Genomic DNA, 20,922 nt, shown 5'->3' on the forward strand with positions numbered 1-20,922 from the left:
CATGCTGTTTTAGATTTCAAAAACAAGATTTTATGGGAAAATAAAAATGCTACAGAGTGTAAAGCAGTGCACACAGATGACAAGTAAGAATTTGTGTGGAGTAGATTGTAAAAATGATGTAAAAAATTTGAAAAACTGATTACGGCAGGAAGATGCAGATTCGTGGGTTAAAGATAAAATAAAAACATTACAGACTCCAAACCGTAGAAGATGAATTTTTTAATATAAAATCACCAAATAATCACTCAGTAAGCACTTCTGTCTCTCAGGGAGACTTCATCAGATAATAAACATCAAACCCCAATGCTCTTTACATAATTAAATTCAAAACTTTAATTGCATTCATTAATTTAATTTAATTTAATTACATGAAATTTACTTCTTAAAGCTACACAACACTATACATCCATAAAAGATGTTTCCTTTCCCATCCTTTACATAATATTATACTATATACACCACCTTAAATTTAAATCATTTATGACATTTGTTAACTCTACCATATGTTAACACCTCCGCTCTTTCTTTTAATATTGGTCCTAGATATATACCTATATAAGTAAAAAGAAGGAGAGAAATGCCTTATATAAACATTCGACTATATGCCCTAATTTTAAAAAGTTTACTTTTGGTATTTTACAAAGAATCAAACTAAATCCTAGGGGTGGTGACTGGCAAAGAATGCTCCTACAAAGATAATTAGTGTGGCACACTTTTCCCTGGTTTGAACACCCATGTATCAACAGGACCAATATTAAAAGAAAGAGCTGAGGTTTTAGCATAGGAAAATGAATGGTAGAGTTAACTCATTTCATAAATGATTTAAAATGTAAGGTGGTGGATATATTACAATATTACGTAAAGGATGGGAACAGAAACATTTTGTGTGGATTTATAGTGTTGTGTAGCTTTAAGAAGTAAACAACATGTAACTAAATTAAATTAATGAATGCAATTAATGTTTTGAATTTAATTATATAAAGAACATTTGGGTTTGATGTTTTTTATCTGATGAAGTCTCCCTGAGAGATGAAAGCACTTACTGAGTGATTATTTGGGCATTTTACATAAAAAAATCATCTTCTACAGTTTGGAGTCCGTCATGTTTTTGGTTTTACAAGTATTTTTTTCTGAGCTGCAGTTTGTGGTTTTATTAAAGATAAAATAACTTCTGGTTAGGATGTCACAGTGGTGCAGTGGTAGCATTGTCTCCTCACAGCAAGACATTCTCTGTTTCGATTCTTGGCTGGAGTGCCTTCTGTGTGGAGTCTTTACGTCCTCCCTGTGTTCATGTGAGTTTCCTCCAGGTGCTCCAGTTTCCTCCCACATTACAAAGACATGCATCTGGAGCATTTCTCCCTGGGTCTCCTCTGAAAATTGACTAATTCCAAGTCGGACTTTCCCGGTTAACAAATAATAAATAAATTTAGTTGCCAAAACTGAATTGCAAGCAGCCAAGTTACCATATTTTCAGAAAAATTATCTATTTTCAGAAAAGGAAAGATACACTGGAAAGGAAATTGGAATTTACTTTTTTGGTTAGTAAGAACAAAAAAGGGTAACAGTTTTGGGCTAGTATTAGATTTAAAATTGATATACACATTTACTATTCTGGAAGCACATGTTGTGTATGGTGTACCACAAATAACGGTCAAGTTAATTTGCAGAATAAATAGTTTACAGTTACAGATCTGGCAAATACGTTTTTGTGTTATTGTTTTGTTGTAGCCGATACTGTTAAGACCTTTGAATTATAGTTTTAAGTGTTGAGATGCATAAATACTGTCTTTATACAGACAGAGACAGAAGAACATTTGCAAATATTAAATGATGTTTTGATAAGTTTTATAGAATGTTGAATTTAAAGTCAATGTTAAATTTTAACAGTGACAGTACAATCAAAAGTACAGATCCCATGTAAGACAAGAGTGCAGCATAAATTTTATGTGTCATTAAAGCCATAGGTTCAAATCCCTTGTCAATGAAAGAATGCAATGTGATTTTAGAGAACTTCATATACTTGTAAAGGACAGACAAGTAAAGTTCCAGAATTAGATCAATTTAATTCTGGTAATAAATGTATATATGTAAACGGTTTGAAATTTCATGTAGAAATTACAAACATACCAGAGACATGGACTTATGTAAATGAGTTAGCAGATTACAGGACAGTTCAGCGAGCTGTATTAAAAACAGTACTTAATGCCATAAAACAGTATAGTAAATATTAAATATTAGTATTGATAGTTTTGTGCAGTAGCAGTTCTTACTATTTATCCAGGGAAATTGTAGCAAGTAATGAAAAATCCTTGAAACATTTGGTACTACTGAAAGAGTTAAATGATGTCAGCTAAAAGAACAGCTACATGTAAGGCAGTGGGCAGAGACCTGCACAATGAATAAATTCTTTTGTAAATTATGACCTGAGAGTCACAGAGTAAACATAGGGACTTCAACAGTTAAGTTTAAATTTATAAAGGTGCAGAAAAGAAAAAAAAATGCTGAAAAATTAATGTAGTGTTAGATTACTACTTTAGAGTTTTGAGCTTATGACAAGGAAAACCAATGCTACTGAGGTTTCCATTTGATTTAATAATGAAGTTACAGCCTTTTCATTTTACTGTAGTACACTATCAGCTCAGTTATAGATTTGCAAGAATTTATTAGTAACATTTCACTATAGAACATTATCAGTTTGATTACAGATGTACAAGAGTTTATTAGTAACATATTTTTATTTCATGCAGAAAAATGTAAAGTCAAGGCAAAAATCAGTGCTACTGGTTTATAATTGTCAAAACTGCAAATGATATTTTAAGTACCTGATACTGCTTTTTTGTGCTTTGCAGATATTGCTACAAAAAGACATGGTGTCGGTTTTGAATATTTCCTGGTTGGTATTTCAGAATGCATGTTTTTCAATACTGTCAGGAAAAATCATTACAGCTGACATCCAGACTTGCACCAGAGATGGGTGGGAGTTTTGGAGACCGTAATTTTAAAGACACAGCAAGGGACTATTGGACATTAAGGCAGCTCTTTTAATTCCTCAGCAGTGACTGGTACATGACATGCAGAGTAAATGCTTAAACTTGGCAAGAGCTGTGGTGCACACGTCATGTATCAATGGAAAAACAAGACTACCAAAGCCAGAAGTAAAGATTATTGTTTTTTCTTCAATTTTTGTTTAAAATACTTACAAAGTAAATGTGTTTTTAGTTATGTAAAGAAAAGTATTCTTTAGAGGTAAAATGTGTATACAACAGATGTGCATTTAGCCAGTTTAGAGTTAAAGTAAGTATGCAGAATTTCAATTTATGTTTCTAGGCAACTGTATAACAGTACTAGTTTTCAGTTTATGTTTTTGACAAAAAATGTATTCTTTTACTAATAGTTTAGTTTCCAGAATATAACATTTACCAGATTTTATTTATTATTTATTTATTTTCAGTTTGATTACCGGGGAAGTCCACTGGGCCAAGAACTGCCCATTTTCAGTGGAGGCCCGGGGAGAAAAGCTCCATAAGCAATACAATGAAATAAAGGTTACATAATGTTAAAGGTAAAATACAAGAGTAAAATTCATACAGTCAAGAAATACAAATACATAAAATGTGCATAATATGACAGTGCAAATTCAGATTTTTTTTTTTTTATTTTTTTTTATTTTATAGTATTATCTGTGTTCAGATAATAATGGCAAAAAAGGTATTCCTTTAATGTTAGTTTAGGTAGTTCCACAGTATGAAAAACCATCCAAAAAAGCTCCCTCCGGATATAAAATGCAAACCCCTTTTATTTTCTACAACATATGTAAGTGCTTTTGTCCCACATTCAATTTTTACAGGAACTTCATCAGACAAACCAAGAAATCACAGTCACATCTATAAATGAACCTAAAACATACCATCACTTCCTGTAGCATATTTAAAGTGATAAATCATAAAAAAATATAAAATTACACTCATAAGACCATCAGAATCCTGAATCTGTTTGTGATAAATTCAGCCTTTCAATTTCAACAATTCAAATAATTTTAAAATGTCTTAATAAGCATATATCTTCACAAATAAAAAAGACATATAAAAATACATTTTTACCTAAAATCTAAAAAGTAGCTCTCAAGCCTTGACTCAAACCCAGAACCTTTGGTCTAAGGGGCTAACACTCTACCAGAGTATAACATTTAGACACAACTATTTTAGATGCTCACTATAGATATGTATAATTTTAGAGTAAATTTCAGTCAAGTTTCAGAATATGATATCCATACTCCGTTATGAGGTCAGCATAGTAAATTACAATCATATATATTTCTAACAGCATTAATAGACAGTTTACAACATGCAATTACATCATATTTCATATTATTCAGTCATTAGATTTATGGGTAAAATGACAGAATTATTTGCAACAGATTTATTAAGTCATCTAAAGAAGAAGTAGTAATAGTTATTTACTATACTAAAGACATGACAAGGACAGGCTTAATCTGTTAATTAATACACAGAATATAGTACACATTACTTAATAATTATTGCACATTAGACATAAAGTTAAAAAGGCACCAACAGGGTATGCAAAGGTATAAATCTAAAATGCAGAAATCAGACGTTTTAGCAAATGTGTTTCTACTATTGCAGCACATAGATATTTATAGCATATTTAAGACACAAATTTAAAAGGGAGACAACTATTACAGCACATAAAAATTAAAAAAACGTAAAATAAAAAAGATTATTAGTAACAAAGATTTACAGAAACAAATTTATGATATGGTAATTATGCTTCAAGATACATATAAGTGTATTAGGAGAATTTACCTGTTATAACACGTTAAAGAATTGGCCAGTTATAAATAAGTCATAAAGTTAAGAGGGGTCTAGGTTATGTTATTGAAAAGGCAAGACAGTGAATGCCTTTTCATCGACCCTTAAACATCAAACCGCCAGTTATGCGAATGGCCAATTCAGCAATTTTTTACTAGGAAAAAAATCGCTTGGCTGATGAGAAATAAGACATCACTACAAGCATTTCAAAGTGGGGAGCTTTGCCCCCACATCCTGTAAAGTGTACGGCAGTGCCCCCTGCACCCTCCATAACTAAATATACCAACTCTGAGATCACACTACAGTGGGGAAAGGGGCAAATTCACGATGATGGAGAAGTGATTTTTGTCTCTAAAAAAAAAAAATCACTGAATTGGCTGTTTGCGTAACTGGCAATTCAGTGTTAAGTGCCAATGAAAAGGCATTCACTGTCTTGCCTTTTTGATAACATAATATAGACCCAGTTAACAGACTTCAATCTAAAAGATTTTCAAATAACTAACAGACTATAAATGCTCAAGTGATACCTAGTCATGATAATTAAAATTATAAATGTATTTACCAAATAAAAAAAAATATGTTATAACTGTTATATTAGTTCTAGTGATCATTATAGTATCCTTTGCAGACAATATTAATAGATTTATGAAGTAATTACAGAAGCAAATCCCATTTCAGTAATTTCACAATTGTTACAGAATAAATCCTACAGATATATATATATATATATATATATATATATATATATATATATATATATATATATATATACACATACAGTTAGTGGAACAGACCTTGCAAAGGCCTGAAAATGTAAGATCAGGCCCGTGTCTTCATTTTATACTTAACTACAGAAATAGATAACTGTTCAGGTATTTCAGAAGGCATTGTAAACATCGTTTCATTTAAATGCAGTTTGTTAGATAAAAATACAGTATTCTCTTTGCCTAAGTCTAGAAATGCAGTCATATTAAAGTAAATGTATAGCTTCATTTTGCATTTTACATGCAGATTGATTAAGAAAGGAATGTTTTGGTAACCTTCAGTCAAGAATAATGATAAGAATAATATGTACTAACAAAATGTGCAGTGCATTAAGTCAAACAGGTTTGGGAACCAAGGTTAAAGAGGCTTGCAGAAATTTACAAAGTTTTGAAATTATTAGGAGATACTTCAAACACAGTGAATTTGTTAGATAAGACTGATATGCAGAAAGGGGTCTATATTATAACACTGAAGTTCAAAAACTTTGAATGTTATAATATCGAACCCTTTAGTGCAAAAGCTGAGAATAACGAAGCCTCGGAACATCGAAATTTTATCTAGGGTAAGATTTTGGCGGTCTGTGGCTTCGCTATTTACAGCAGTGTGGTGCGATTGTTACAGACCGGATTTAGGGAAGTGAGTGAATGGAGGTTACGGATTGGGTTCAGGTAAGTGTGGTGCGATGGTTACAGACCTGGTTAAAGTAAGTGAGCGAATGGACTGGGTTAAGGTGAGTGTGCGGTAGTTAGGGACTTTAGGGTTAGGGCGTGGGTGAGTATGTGGTAGTGACAGACTTTAGGGTTAGGTGCAGGTTAAGTGAGCTAGGGTTAGGGTGCGGGTAAGGTGAGTGTGCGATAGTTAGAGACCTTAGGGTTAGGGCTGGGTTAAGGTAAGTGGGTAGCTAGTGGTGTATGTCTGGTTTAGTGTAGGGTTTTGTGAAATGTATGTGTGTAGATTATTTATTTTGGTGTGCTTGAGTTGTGTGTATGTTTGTCGGAATAGCGAATTTTTTCCCTGGGAAAAAATTTGCTATTCTTACTGTTCGGTTTTCTGGTGTTTTGATTGAATGGGGTCAATATTATAACATTTGATGCTTTTAGACTTCAATGTTATAATATAGACCCACAGAAAGACACTGCAGTGCAGTTCTTAGAAGTTTGGTAAATAATAAGCCATCGAACTACAGTGTATGCAGCCTTTTATTCTGAAAGGTACAAGAAGATTTCGCACATAAGGGAAACACTGGCACCTGTTCAGCACAGTTCATGGTAATGAAAAGATAAAGACATTAACTCCAGTCTCATTACTGTTTCTTCCAGTTATTTCCATTTCATTTCAGTATTTTACAGTCCTTTCAATTCTTACAGTTGGCAAAATGTATATGTGTGTGTATTATAATGAATTGCTCTGTACTGCAGACGGGTTCTTTACTTTTCCCACTGTTGTGTGATCATGATATTTGTATATATAAGTAAGACTGGCTATGGAAGCTATATAGTCCACAAATTGGATAGTATGATTTCTTTTGCTTTTGTTGATTAACACAATACTTCAGTAGATGCAGTGACTGGCTTGCTCACAAATCTGCCTAATCTATGACCATCTGCCTAACCTATCACCACAAAGCTTAGATTGACCATTCAAGCTCCTTCTGCTAAATAGTGCTTAAGATTTCAACCATCACACTCTGTACTCACTGCTGTTGGACTATTCAGATGCCAATTTCAAAACTCTGTAGGTTGGAACCTGTTTAATTTCTGTATCAATTCAAATAAAAAAATTGATCTGAAGAAGATCTCTCACAGGTCAAAGTGCTCTTCTGAAAATTCTTTTGTTTTTATTTTTGAACTATAAGACTGTCTCCATGTGGAAGTAATATGACAAGCAAATGCTGTGTCTCTCCTTAATCCCTACAGTTTTCTGTTTAATACAGTATAAACTTTGTCCATATTATGACGACTAAGTTTAAGACTGGAGAACTGGTACAGGCCAGAGACAGAGTACATTTGTTACATATTCAGTGAAGAATTTATCTACATTATATTATACAACATCTGTAATAAGAAAAGTTAAACTAAAAAGTTAAAAAAAAAAAAAAAAAAGCAGCATGGGTTTTTCTCTCTCATTGGTCAGTGATAGATTAAACAAAATAGGTTTATTCTATCTAGGGAGACAGTCATAATCCTGAGGATATAAGCCCAGATAAAAAAATGCACTAACAAAGAATCCTGCTTGAGTGATGACAATCACACTTCTGATGCATTTATTATTTCAGTACAGTTTTCATGTTCTCCAAATAATGTAGTTGACAACATATAAAGGAATGAAATATTTACCTTATTGTCAAACTGAAGCCAATCATTAGGGCAGCCTCCTTTCACTGGTGGAGTGGTGGGTGCTGTCATTGTAATGCTGTAATTGCTGTGTCTCTCACACACAAAATTAGCAGAAATACCACAGTTCAGATCATCCCAAAAACCTTGAAAAAATGTAAGACGATTTTATGCATATTTCTGAAGTATACTTAACAGTTAAGTAATAACAGAAACATGTAACAGATACTATGAAATGTTACAAACATGGCTTTCCATGTTTTCTGTATTATATATATGCATTTTAAAGGTGGCTGCCATAAAATCTTTATTTTTGATTCAAAAGGATTTGACTGTTATATTTAGACATATATGATGACTTACAAGCTAACGACAGAGAGGGTCTGGGATTTACTTCACTAAGGATACCATTTGTGACACAACATATATGTGACTAGGATAATGGAAAATATCACATTTCTGATGCATCCGGGAGAATCATGTTATGGATTTAGTAAAAAAAAACATAAAAGTGAATCAAGCAATGGGGCGGTATAAAAACTTTATTCAGATGCAAAACTCGAGTGCTTTCGCAGTTGAAAACTGTTTCATCAGATGTTCAAAAATGTTGACTCATACATATCATTTAAATATACAATCACAACCAATGACAATGGTCCATACAACTCAACCGCCTCCTTTCATATAAATTTAAATTTCACTCCTACACCCCATGTGAGGGGTAGCACCCCCCCTAAATAAATATACTAAATCCGAGGTCGCACTACAGTGAAGAAAAGGGCAAAGTTCACCACACTGGCCAACTGACTCCTTTTGCGGCAAAAAACTTATGAAGATCTGGACATTCATGAATGTAAACTTTCACTGTTTCCATCTCTCCATTTTGCAACTCGACATTATGGTAATTCAATATTTTGACATAGATCCATATATATATATATATATATATATATATATATATATATATATATATATATGTATATGATTACTATGAAGCAAAGTGCCCTACTATACCTTGGCCAGATGCTACTGAACTTCATAAGATTCATTCTCTGAATAATGTGCCTGCACTCATAAGTACCACACGCACACACGCACACACACACACACACACACACACACACACACACACACACACACACACACACACACACACACCGGAATGACCCAGAATAGTAGGCTATCCACTCAGTAACACAATTTGAAAACTTTATTCTAAACCTGTACTTAAACAGTTTGAGTACAAATGGTCTACTAAATAAAATCTTTCATGTAAATCTATGCCAAAACAGGCATTACAGCTGGATGCAGTATATGGGCTGTTTGCTGTAAGATGCCTGTATTTTGTCAAGAAGGATTCAGCTTTTGTAGTTTCTTACTTAGTATTGATATTCGATATTAATTCATTGCTGGCTAAACAGACAGTGGAGTGGGAGCTCTGCACTTGGGTCCAGACCTACTCTGCTGAGTGCAACCTTTTCCTATTACACTGTTATACTTTTTTGAATTCCAAAATCAGTGGGGTTTAAAACAGAACTGCTGTTGTGATGGATATTTTGTAATTCTTCATCTTGGTAATTTGAACATAGTATAATCATCCAACCAATGCAGTCACTCCCAGAATGTATGTGAAAGTATACAATGTCGCAATTTGATCATCAAACCATAAGTTCATAACTGTGAAAGATAGCTTATGCAAATGACTTTTATTAAATATGAGATCAATACAATAAATGCAGACCAAAAAGCATTCATTTTCTGGAGTCCCTTACTGTAGATTTCTCATGGAAATTAATTGCCCAAACCAAGTCAGTATTAACAAAAGTAAACATCCCATGTAGGTTATTAAAACCTCTATTGCAGAACAGCTTTTCTATCAATATGCACTTCAATTAAAATCACACTCATGCATGTAATCTGATAGAAAATACTTTGTCTTCCTTATTGTTTCAAAAAGGCTACCCAAGGAACTGTTGAATAAATTGCAAAATCATATCGGTTTACTATTTGACCCTGAGAAGGCCACTAGTTTACAATTATTGAAAGAATTAAATGCCAATCATATGAGATGAAATTCTTGGATTATATGACTGATTGTTTAGTTCTTGCTCATTATGATTAATCATATAGTCTTAAACATATCAATTTTCAGTTTCTGAAAACTTGTAGGAGACTGAGTACAGAGATAGGACATTAAAGCGATCTATTTAAGACAGTGTGTTAATAACCCTGGATTCTCCTGTTGAGGAAACTCTGCATACATTCCAACTGTTGCAAATGTCTGGTCAGGTACATGCCAAAAAGGAAATTGTACTCAACGATGGGTCTGATAAGGACTGAGTAAAGTCGTACAATACTGTCTTTGGACCTGGATGCCATACCCTTCCTTGTAAATTAGGCAACATAGAATAACATTCTTGCTATATTGCTTACATGTTGGTTGGAAGCCAGATTACTGTATACATATGTTCCCAGATCCCTAATTACCAGATCAATTCTTAGGAGTGTTTTCTCAATGGAGTAATTGGCTTGTGTGGAGGTTTTTTCCCCAAGGGACACTATAATTTGCTTCTTTGTGCTAATATTTAAAGCATGATTTTGGCACCAGTCATTTGTCTGTGTTAGGCCCTCTTGCAGAATGGGATAGCTCCCAATTTACAGTCATCTGTGAACTTGGTAAGCCAGAGGGCCCAGTCATTAGCCTTGACTACCGAGAAGTAAATGCCAAATAGGAGTTGGCCAATCGTAGATCCCCGATATACTCTTCTGGTGACCAGTCTCTTTGTGTTGATGGTGTCACCAGTCCTGACTTCTTCGGTCCTGTCTATGAGACAACTGTCAATTCAATGAGTTATCTACAGATTTATGCCAAATTTAGTGAGTTTGTCAACAAATACTGCATGGTGATTGTATCGAATGCCTTAGCCAGGTCAAGGTAGGTGTCTTTGCCTCAGCTATTGCCTTGCTGATCCCCTCAAAGAAGTCTACCAGGTTAAGTAGACAAGGTCTTCCCTTCATAAAGCCAAACTGGGATGGGTTCAGTGTCTGTAGGATACCAATGTCCTTGTTGATCATTTCCATGATAATTATAGCTTTGCATATTAGACTTGTCAGAATGTTAAAGTATTAATTTTTCTGTGGTTTTAGAAATGTTCATATTTTGTGAAACCAAATTCTAATACATTGTATTGCAGTTAAAGTATGTTGATTGTTTATGACTCCTATTACATTAGTGTTGAAACTATTTTTCACATCTGTTTATACACTTGATAATGAATATGACATTTGTGTGCTTTTGCATGTATGTCAACTGTGCATCAATTGTGATGCACTGGGACTATGTCCTCACTATCTGCAATGCTGTTGCCAATTAATATGTGATGGCACTGGGTTTAAATCTACATGACATGGCATCAAATAATGTATAAAGATCATCTGCCCATAGAGACAGAAGGTAAATGTGCACTACTGCCTTAGGAAAAAACTAATGCATTTCATAACCATATCAGGTTTACATTGTACATCTGGAGATCAGAGTTATAATTAATGGGGCCACAGGATTTCACATACTTCATAAAGAACCCATTGACTTCCAGGGCAATTTTGCAACAGAAATTTAAACTTTTCCAAGATTACTTTGTGCCCAAACACAAACACACACACACTGTATTTTTTTTCAGGTTGGATTAATGATATTTTTTCCAGTACTGGCATCCCCCTTTACTGTAATGCTTCTACTACCTAGACTACTCTTGCACTCTAAGAACACAGATATCATTCACAATTAAAGTAAGTGAATCTTTATATTGGTACAGTACCAATAGTTTCTGCAGTAACCTTGCTGTGCCCTTATGCTGATAAACATACAAATTTAAAACTGACTGATAAATCTTTTTATAAAATTAAGTAACAAACTTTGCAAAATAAACTATGCAAAGTTACAAAATTACATAAAGAAATTGCTAAGTAAATGTGTTTAAGCAGACAAATAGCATATAGTAAAAATCTTAATTAACTGCCTGGACCTAGCAATTCCAGTTGATAAGGTTACACCTGATTGTTTATATATCTCTGGCTTGTAAAGTCCAAACAACAGTTATGCAGTCTCCCATGTTATAAATTCTGGAGTTGCAGTCCACTGTACCTCCTTCTGAAGCAAGGTAGACACTGACTGCTGCTTTCTCTGCTTTTAAGCTCTCATGGTCTGTGGTTTCTGTTTGGTTTACATTTGTACAATACTTTTCCTGTTTCCACAGTTTCTAACTCTGGGAGAGAGGTAGAGTTCAACTAGATAGTTTCCAAATAAGGTCATCCATTGTTTGAGCAGAAAGCACTGCAAATGCATGGGGTTCAAAATGGCTGCTGTTCTGTGAGCACTGCTATCACCTAGGTCTCTGATATACCCTGGATTAAAACAAACCCAGAAGGCAACGCAGCATTAATAATACAGAAATAACTGTAGATATTTACTGCTAATATCATCCAGCAAACAAAAGAGGAAGAAAAAGTGATAGATTCAGCTCAGAAACAGCAGGATTAACTAGAATTTCTGAATAACAGCTTAAGCCATGGCTACTAAGGCCCTGCATCTGACTGCAAGATTGGTAAAACACTATACAGCAAGATGTCAAAAGAGGAAAATAATATGGAAACAACAGTAACTAAGACCAACTTCTCAGTACTAGCCTCACCTGAGAAAGACACACCTTCAAAATGACAAAAGACAACTAAACAAACTGACAACTCTAAAACTGCAAATAAATCCAAGACAGACCAGCCAGCTAATCTGGAAGACATACAATCTGCCTTATTACCTATCCAGCAAGCAATAAAGGACTTATCATTACAATTTCAAACATTTGGTGACTCATTCAGCCAAATAATATCCAGAATGGAAAAATCTGAGACCAAAATAATAGAAAATGAAATAAAAATAGACTCTATTTCTCAAAGAACTGATGCCCATGACAAAGAAATACAAAACTTACAAGCAAAAATAACAGACCTGGAAGCAAGATCTCGAAGGAACAATATCATCATCAGAGGAATACCTGAAACTGTACTTCATAACAATCTAATACCAACATTCAAGCAAATAATAAATTCCCTGCTAGAGGAACCTGAAGAAATGCAGCAAATAACAATAAAGAGAGCCCACAGAGCCCTGAGGGAAATGCAAACACCACTGAAACCAAGACCTGTCTATATTAAAATATTAAACTACCAAGATGTAAATAAAATCATACTGGCAGCAAAGAAAAAAGACACACTCACCTGGAATAATAATAAAATCTCCTTTGCTCAAGACCTACCAATACAAATAAGACAAGCGAGACAACTAATATCTCCATACTGCAGGTTCCTAATAGAAAAAAAAATCAAATTCCAGATGAAATATCCAAATCAGTTAATCTTCTACATCAAAGAGGTTAAATACATGGTCACTAACCCCAAAGAGGCAAAAGAAATATTTCTGGCCATTTTCAAGCAAATTCTACCTTCAGAAGTGAAATAAATCCACAAAAAATGATAAAGGACCCTTCGGCAAAAAAACGACCCCATTCACGAGCACTTTAGCTGGGATCCAACTCTAAAAGCTTCCCCTTGCTGTCTAGGCCCTTAAATCCATGATGTGAGCAATGAGGAACACAGGAAAAGGAAGTACAGCCTGGGTAGGAACCAAAAATCATCTGCCGTTTCCGATGCGCGAATATAGGAAGGAGCCTCCTTCTGGGACACTGGTCTGCAAATTCAGTCCCCCTATGATTTTGAGGGCTCCATTAAGAACAGTCAGACAAAATGGATTTCAGCAAGCTCCAAAAGATTTTACTGCCTGAAAAATGAAAATTGATCTGCACCAGCTAAAAGAAGAAAGTTGCACCATAGATGTCAACCAACCTGCAAGCAAAACCTTGAAGAAATAAGGTACTGTTGAATTGAACCATTCACTAAAACAGGACACCCAGTACTGTGTAGGTGAATGAAAATCCAGCATTAAATAATAGGCAAGAAATAAACTGTCAGAAACAGGCTAGCTCATAGATTAATATTGGGAAAAAAAATAAAAAAAAATTGTTAAATGCTTTATGTAAATACTAGAAATGTGTTAAAAGATCCTGGAGAGAAGTAATCTCAGGAAAATAGTAAAATAACCTAACAATCTTGGGGTAATGTAAATATAGCCTTAATATGTTAACTATAGCAGAAGGACTGTTTGGCTAAGCTGTTTTTTTTTCTGTCTCTCTATACTTCCTACCTCTGATAAATAGGTGCCAAGTATATATTTTATAACCCACACAGATTGATGTGGGAAAACATTACAGGCACCAAAGAAGGCCGAAATCTGAATAAATAAAGGGGAGGAAAAAGAAGTCAAATGAAAGAAAAATGTAAAAATGACAAGATTGATTGTTTAACAATATTACTATGGCACATATATTGCTATAATTTACTAAGGAATGTATATTAATATGCTGTTTTAAAAATACTATTAGAAAGAATTAGTCACAAGACAAAAAAAATACATGCTGTACCTTAAATGCAATACCATAATTGTATAAATAATATGTTGGAAGAGGCTAGGGATATTAAGTAGCAGTGTTTGTTGAGGGAACTAATTTGTTCAGCTTTGTCCGCATTGTTTATAGTAACACAGGGGGGTACTATGTGTTAAATCTATATCTAAAAAGAAAACACATTCCAAGATTAGACGTAAAGGTAAACCATATAATGAACCTTCATCCTCCCCCCCATGATTATTCCTGGTCCAGGGATATAGTGGTTAGGCACAGAGTAGGGATGGGGATAAATAGATGCTTTCCTAAACCATCACACAGTAACACATACAAAGATAAAACAAAACTAATATACATGGCATATCTAAGAAATACACCTAATAAATAAATGTGGGAAATAGAATCATGGAATGTTAAAGGGCTCCAAAACAAGAAGAAAAGAAAACTATTCTTACACTTTACATTAAAAACCACAGCCAACCTCATACTAATACAAGAAACACACTTGACGGCAGAGCAATGGGCAGAAATTAGCAGAAAGAAATGGATAAGTCAAATTATAGCTTCAGAGGGGAAAACAAACAGTGCTGTGGTGGCCATAATAATTAAAAACCAATTTAAGGAAAAAATACTTAAAACCAAAGCTGACAAGGAGGAAAGATGGTGTTACGTAACATTTAGTAGTCCTACAATACCAAAACCTATAATGGTACTTAATGTTTACGCACCCTGTAATAACCAACAACACTTTTTTATGTCATTATACCCAACCTTAAACCAATTTAAAGATCACTACCTAGTGATTGGAGATGAATGGAACACATATCAAAACCCAGAAAAGGAGAAATCTAATCTGACCAAATCACATAATAAACAAGCTACATTAGCCCTTAATGAACTCAAGATTTCAAACTATATGATCCTTTTAAATATGGGAACAGTGCAGATAAAACAGGGAAATTCACATTCTATTCGCAATGCCACAAAATGTGGTCAAGGATAGACTTCTTCTTAATCTCTGACATATTCATTAACATGGACCCAACAATAACTATACATACCAGGTTCTTTTCAGCTCACTCCAAAATCACACTGAACATTAACTGGGACAAAAAGGTACATTTAGAGAAAAGGGGTCATAATTGGTCATTAAACCCTAATTTACTTTCCAAAATGGATGTAATGAAAGAAACAGAAGCAATACTAAAAATAGCTATTACAAATATCACTAACTTCCAAGTACCAACTGACATATAATGGGCTGCAACCAAAGCACAAATTAGAGGACTGTTTATCAAAAAAGCAGCATACTATGAAAAAATACAACTGAAAGAGGAGCATATACGGAAAGGGAAAATAGAGCATCTTGAAAAAGAACTAATAAATAACCCTAAGAACCAAACAGAAGCAGAACTTTTAAAACTGCAAAGGGATCTATATATGTTAGAAACCAGGAACCTATCTTTTTATGAAGCTAGAATGTTAGCCACTTACGGAGAAGAAGCTCAAATACCATCTAGAGCTCTGGCCAGAATTATCTCCCAACACAATAATGCTTCCAATATATCAGAAATAAACTACAGAGACAAAAACTACACAAAAACTGAAGACATTATTAAAACATTTGAACAAATATACTCTCAAATATATGGAGCACAAATACTACAAACCTCAAAGGAAGATAGAACTCTTTTCCTTCAAAAACTGAAATTCCCTAAACTCAATTTAGACCAACAAAAAAAACTAACTGAACCGATATCCATCAGTGAAATTATTACAACAATCAAACACTTAAAATCACATAAGGCTCCGGATCCAGATGGACTCACATCAGAATTTTACAAAGCATTTTCCCCCTTGATAGCCAAACTACTATACTATAGACTGAATTACATAATAAACTATAAAATAAATGATATCCACTTTAATGCCTCTAAAACTATCTTTATATTAAAAGAACACACAGACCCCAAAAACCCCAACAGCTACAGATCCATCTCCCTCTTAAATATAGATACTAAAATATTTACCTCTATACTTGCAAACAGAATGAAAAATCTGATAGAGAAAATCATCTCCCCAGAACAATCTGGTTTTACACCACATAGACAGACTAGTGACAATACATTAACATTAGATGCACTAATATCCTATGCTAACCGATACAAAATCAACATCTACACAATGGTAGTGGATGCCCACAAGGCATTTGATAGGGTTAACCCAGAATTCTTACTCCAAACACAACCCTACTTTAATATACCCAATAACATCATTCAGATCATCGAAACTCTTTATAGCAACCCATACACATCTCTATATATAAATAAAACATGGTCAAATAGTTCCTAATAAAAAATGGAACAAGATAAGGATGCCCATTATCATCCTTCCTGTTTAACCTATACCTAGAACCACTCTTTCTATACATTAAACAAAACACATACCACAAACCTCCATCAACACACAACTTCAAAATATACCTCCCTGCATTTGCGGATGATTTGAACATATACTGCACTACACCAAATTCAGATATAAACAAAATAATAGCTGCAATTGAACATTTCTCGACTATGTCTAGCTACAAACTAAACCTCAATAAAACTAATATTTTCCCCCTAAAAACACCCAAACTCATCTCACTAATACCATTGTTAAACACAATAAAAATAAAAGAAGAAACTAAATATCTGGGAATCACCTTTTTCCAGAATAACAAAGACTTCTACCAACACAATATAAACCTTAAATGGCAAAATATAATGCAAGACTGTAAAAGATGGAACAACCTAAAACTACCATTCTTCGCCAAAGTATCAATAATCAAAATGAACATTTTACCTAGACTAATATATTCATGACATCACAGACAACAATACATATTAAATTCTTCAAACAAATTCATACCTTTCTAGCAAAATTTATATGGGAATCCAAAAAAAAAAACAGAATCTCCTATCCAAAATTAACACTCCCCAAAAGCAAAGGAGGACTAAATCTACCATATTTAAAAAATGTACTACTAGATCATTAACACTAACAGAATATTAAGAATAGCTGAACAAAACCCGTCAATGGAAAATTGGTCTCCTCTTTGTGTGACAATCTGTTATAGATATATTAAAGCTCTAGGTTTCAATTCCAAAGCACTTCCATTCCTGAAGCAGAAAGAAATACAAACTTATAACATTATAGAGGCTTTAAAACATTCTATCAAATTAGCGCAAAAACTCTTTCAATTCTTGAACCTTAGACAAGCCATGACAATACTGCAACCCCTTCATAAAAACCCAAATTTAAAAATAAACAATAAGATGCTGGACTTAGTCCCTTTTCCCAGACTGAAAGATAAAACAATCCAAGATATTTATCCCTACCTTTACTGTTCAATACAAGAAATGAGGACCAACTTAAACCCCCCCTAAATCACACATAATAATCCTAAGACAAATCAAAGAACTGTGTTCCAGTTACCTCCAAAATGTTACTATGACCAATAGTGGCATAGAAACTTGTAGCAGGTTTTGGAAAACTATTATCACAACAAAGAAAACTATTACTAATTCATATAAAATGATAAATTAAATCAAATACCAGAAAGACCTCTTCTTCTTTAACTACTGGAGAAAAATTAAACCATCCATAGATGATCAGCAAATAAGCCAGGCAATCAATCTAACACTGAAGATTATACCCCTCAAAAAGTTAGCATACACTCAGCTCATGATCAATAATAATGCTTATTTTACACCTGCAGTCCTACACAAATTTAATACATCAAAATCACCTTTCTGCCCACACTGTAAGGACCAGATAGCTGACTTAATCCATGTATTTTGGAGCTGTAAATGTGTCTATAAACTCTGGAACTCTCTCAAGGTACAATTACAAAAAACGGGATATCAAACATCAACATTAACTTGGGAATTCACTCTATTACACATTCTCCCACCCAACATACCAAGAAAACAAGCAAATACACTTTTAACAATTTTCTTACTAATGAAACTGTATATAGCTTTTAAATGGCTAGATACAATAAATATCTCTTGGGAGTGTTTTAAACAAGTAGCTATGCAACACCTTTTAGCTCATGAAATAGTAATAGATAAAAGAAACAAAAACATGAAATCCAGAGAAATTTGGGAACAAACCTTTAATATCATATTAGCATAATTCATCACACAGCAACTTAGAAATACACTATAATGGAACCAAAGAACACATACAAGTTCAGATATTAAATAATAACTTGGATATTACGACTGTATATACAGTCTATATAACTATGGAACTAACAGTGAAAGCATCTATGTACATAGTGTAAATAGATATGTTGTACGACCTATATCCTGTGGTATTTGACATCAATGTATAATATATATATATATATATATATATATATATATATATATATATATATATATATATATATATATACGGTCATGTTGTAAGATAGTTTTTATTTGTGATATTTATTAATGTAAAAATAAAAATAAAAATTATTGAAAAAAAAAGAAAGCACTATAAATGCGTACACATTAAAGAGGCAAAACTAACAGTTCATTCTCACTGAAAGCAGACGTTCTCAGTACTATATGCATTCATTTATATACTGTGCATATTATATATTTTCCATGCTTCAAGATTTACATTTACAGCTTTTATGGAAAATATATTTAGTTTTGCATAATACTGCTTCTCCATGTAAACATTTCTAAGGCACCTATAAGAGGATAGAGTATATATTTAGGAGATACCATTTCTGGGTGGTAAGGTTGAGGTAAGGTGTACATTGTGTGAGGGGTTAGGGTAACTTAGGTGATGTACACCTTTAATATGATTTTATCAAGGTTTGAGATAGCCTGTGCAGTTGATGTTTAATAGGGTGTACTACTACTGAAGTATGCCAACTTTCACAGTTTCTAGGATGCATTTGTTGGGGGTTAGAAATGATATTTACTTGAATGCATTTATAAATCGTCTTTATAAAAATGATATTTACTTAACTAAGGGCAATGTTAATATGGGATTATGTTACAATTGATTCCTTTGATAGAGTTTAAAGCTTGGAGCTAGATTAGAACATTTTATTGGTTTAAATCCTGAAGGGTACTCTGGAGTGGTTAATTTAAAACATTCAGGATGTAAGACTATCTGTCATTAAATGAAGAGTTTTTCATTCATAATGTCTATCATTTTTATTATTTTTCATATTTCTTTAGGTATACAATGGAAAGCTTACTAGAAGTAGAACAGGGTGTCAAGCTAATTTTAAGATGGTATGCTTAATGTGTTTAGTACAACTTGAAGTAATACTTGCAAATGGTAGGAGTAGCAAAGACAGAGTGGGTTGTAATAGAGATGAAAGGCATGCTACTAGGCTGTTTTGAAACATGTAACATCTGTGAATGAGGAGCTAGATGTGTTGCCTAAAACAGTGAATGATATTTTTCCACTATAATAGCAACAGGTTTTATCAGACATGCATCTGGAGCATTTATTCCCAGGCTTCCACTGAAAATTGGCTTCATTTCAAGTCGGACCTTCCATGTAAACAAATAATAAATAAAAAAAAAATAAATAAAAAAATCAGAAGAGATGGGAGGTATACTGAAGAAAACAGATGGCTGTCAGGATTTTTCTTCTTCTTGAATTGTATAATTCTTAACCAGGCTAGGTTATAACTCAGACTTGAACAGTCAAGTATAATATTTTTAGATGCAATATGAGGAATCATAGGGGCAACTGTTGGTAGTTGGAAGGAAGTGTGATTCTGCTATTTTGCATGTTATACTGAACATTTGGAGCAGTATGGGCAACTCATAAATATTCTGCAAATATATTCCTGCTATGTGAATGCATGTGGTTTCTGGTTTTTCCACTTAGATCAATAAAATTAAAGACAATACATTTTTGTAAAATTTCACTAAAATTTTTGTTTTATTTAGTGATTAACATAAACTAAGGTGAACTGATAATTAGTACAACAACTTAGAAAAAAGACTGTGTTATAAACAAGTCTGCTGCCCCCCCTTTTTAACTATTATTGTTATCAGGATATAAATGTTTATTTGATGGCATGATTGATAATATTTTTTTATAAAAAGTACCTAAAGATAAAACTATCTAGACAGGAAATCTTTTGAATTAGAAGTGTGACTTTCCACTATCACTAGCTATAAATGAGTTAAGATATAGATTTCTGAGGTATTGCATCTGTAATTGAAGTACTAGTTTTTGTGTCTTACGTCTCTCTATTGCTTGGTACAAATGTAGATAAAATTAAAATAACAGTACTGCAACATGCCTCAGTAACAGAAACATAATACACCACTTCTGAAAATAGACCTAAGATTGGACTATTTGGTTGGTTGAGTAGTAGTAGATTATAGTTACCATTGCATTAAAACCCTTTCAGAAGACTGCTAAATTAATTTGAACTTGTTGCCTTAAAGACTTAGGCAATTGGTTTAA

At 33.4% G+C, this 20,922-nt stretch overlaps 1 protein-coding gene across 1 annotated transcript in view; it reads right to left on the reverse strand.

Moving 5' to 3' along the window:
- The window catches only part of LOC122796782 (macrophage mannose receptor 1-like), a 2,734,532-nt gene that overhangs the window by 1,034,912 nt on the left and 1,678,698 nt on the right, over nt 1-20,922 (reverse strand). The window contains 1 exon segment of the mRNA XM_044065509.1: nt 7,931-8,073. Coding sequence (XP_043921444.1) covers nt 7,931-8,073 — 143 coding nt within the window.

Source organism: Protopterus annectens, chromosome 3.part0, assembly GCF_019279795.1.
Source record: "Protopterus annectens isolate FY-2018-M chromosome 3.part0, PAN1.0, whole genome shotgun sequence".
In the NCBI taxonomy this organism is placed as follows: domain Eukaryota; kingdom Metazoa; phylum Chordata; order Ceratodontiformes; family Protopteridae; genus Protopterus; species Protopterus annectens.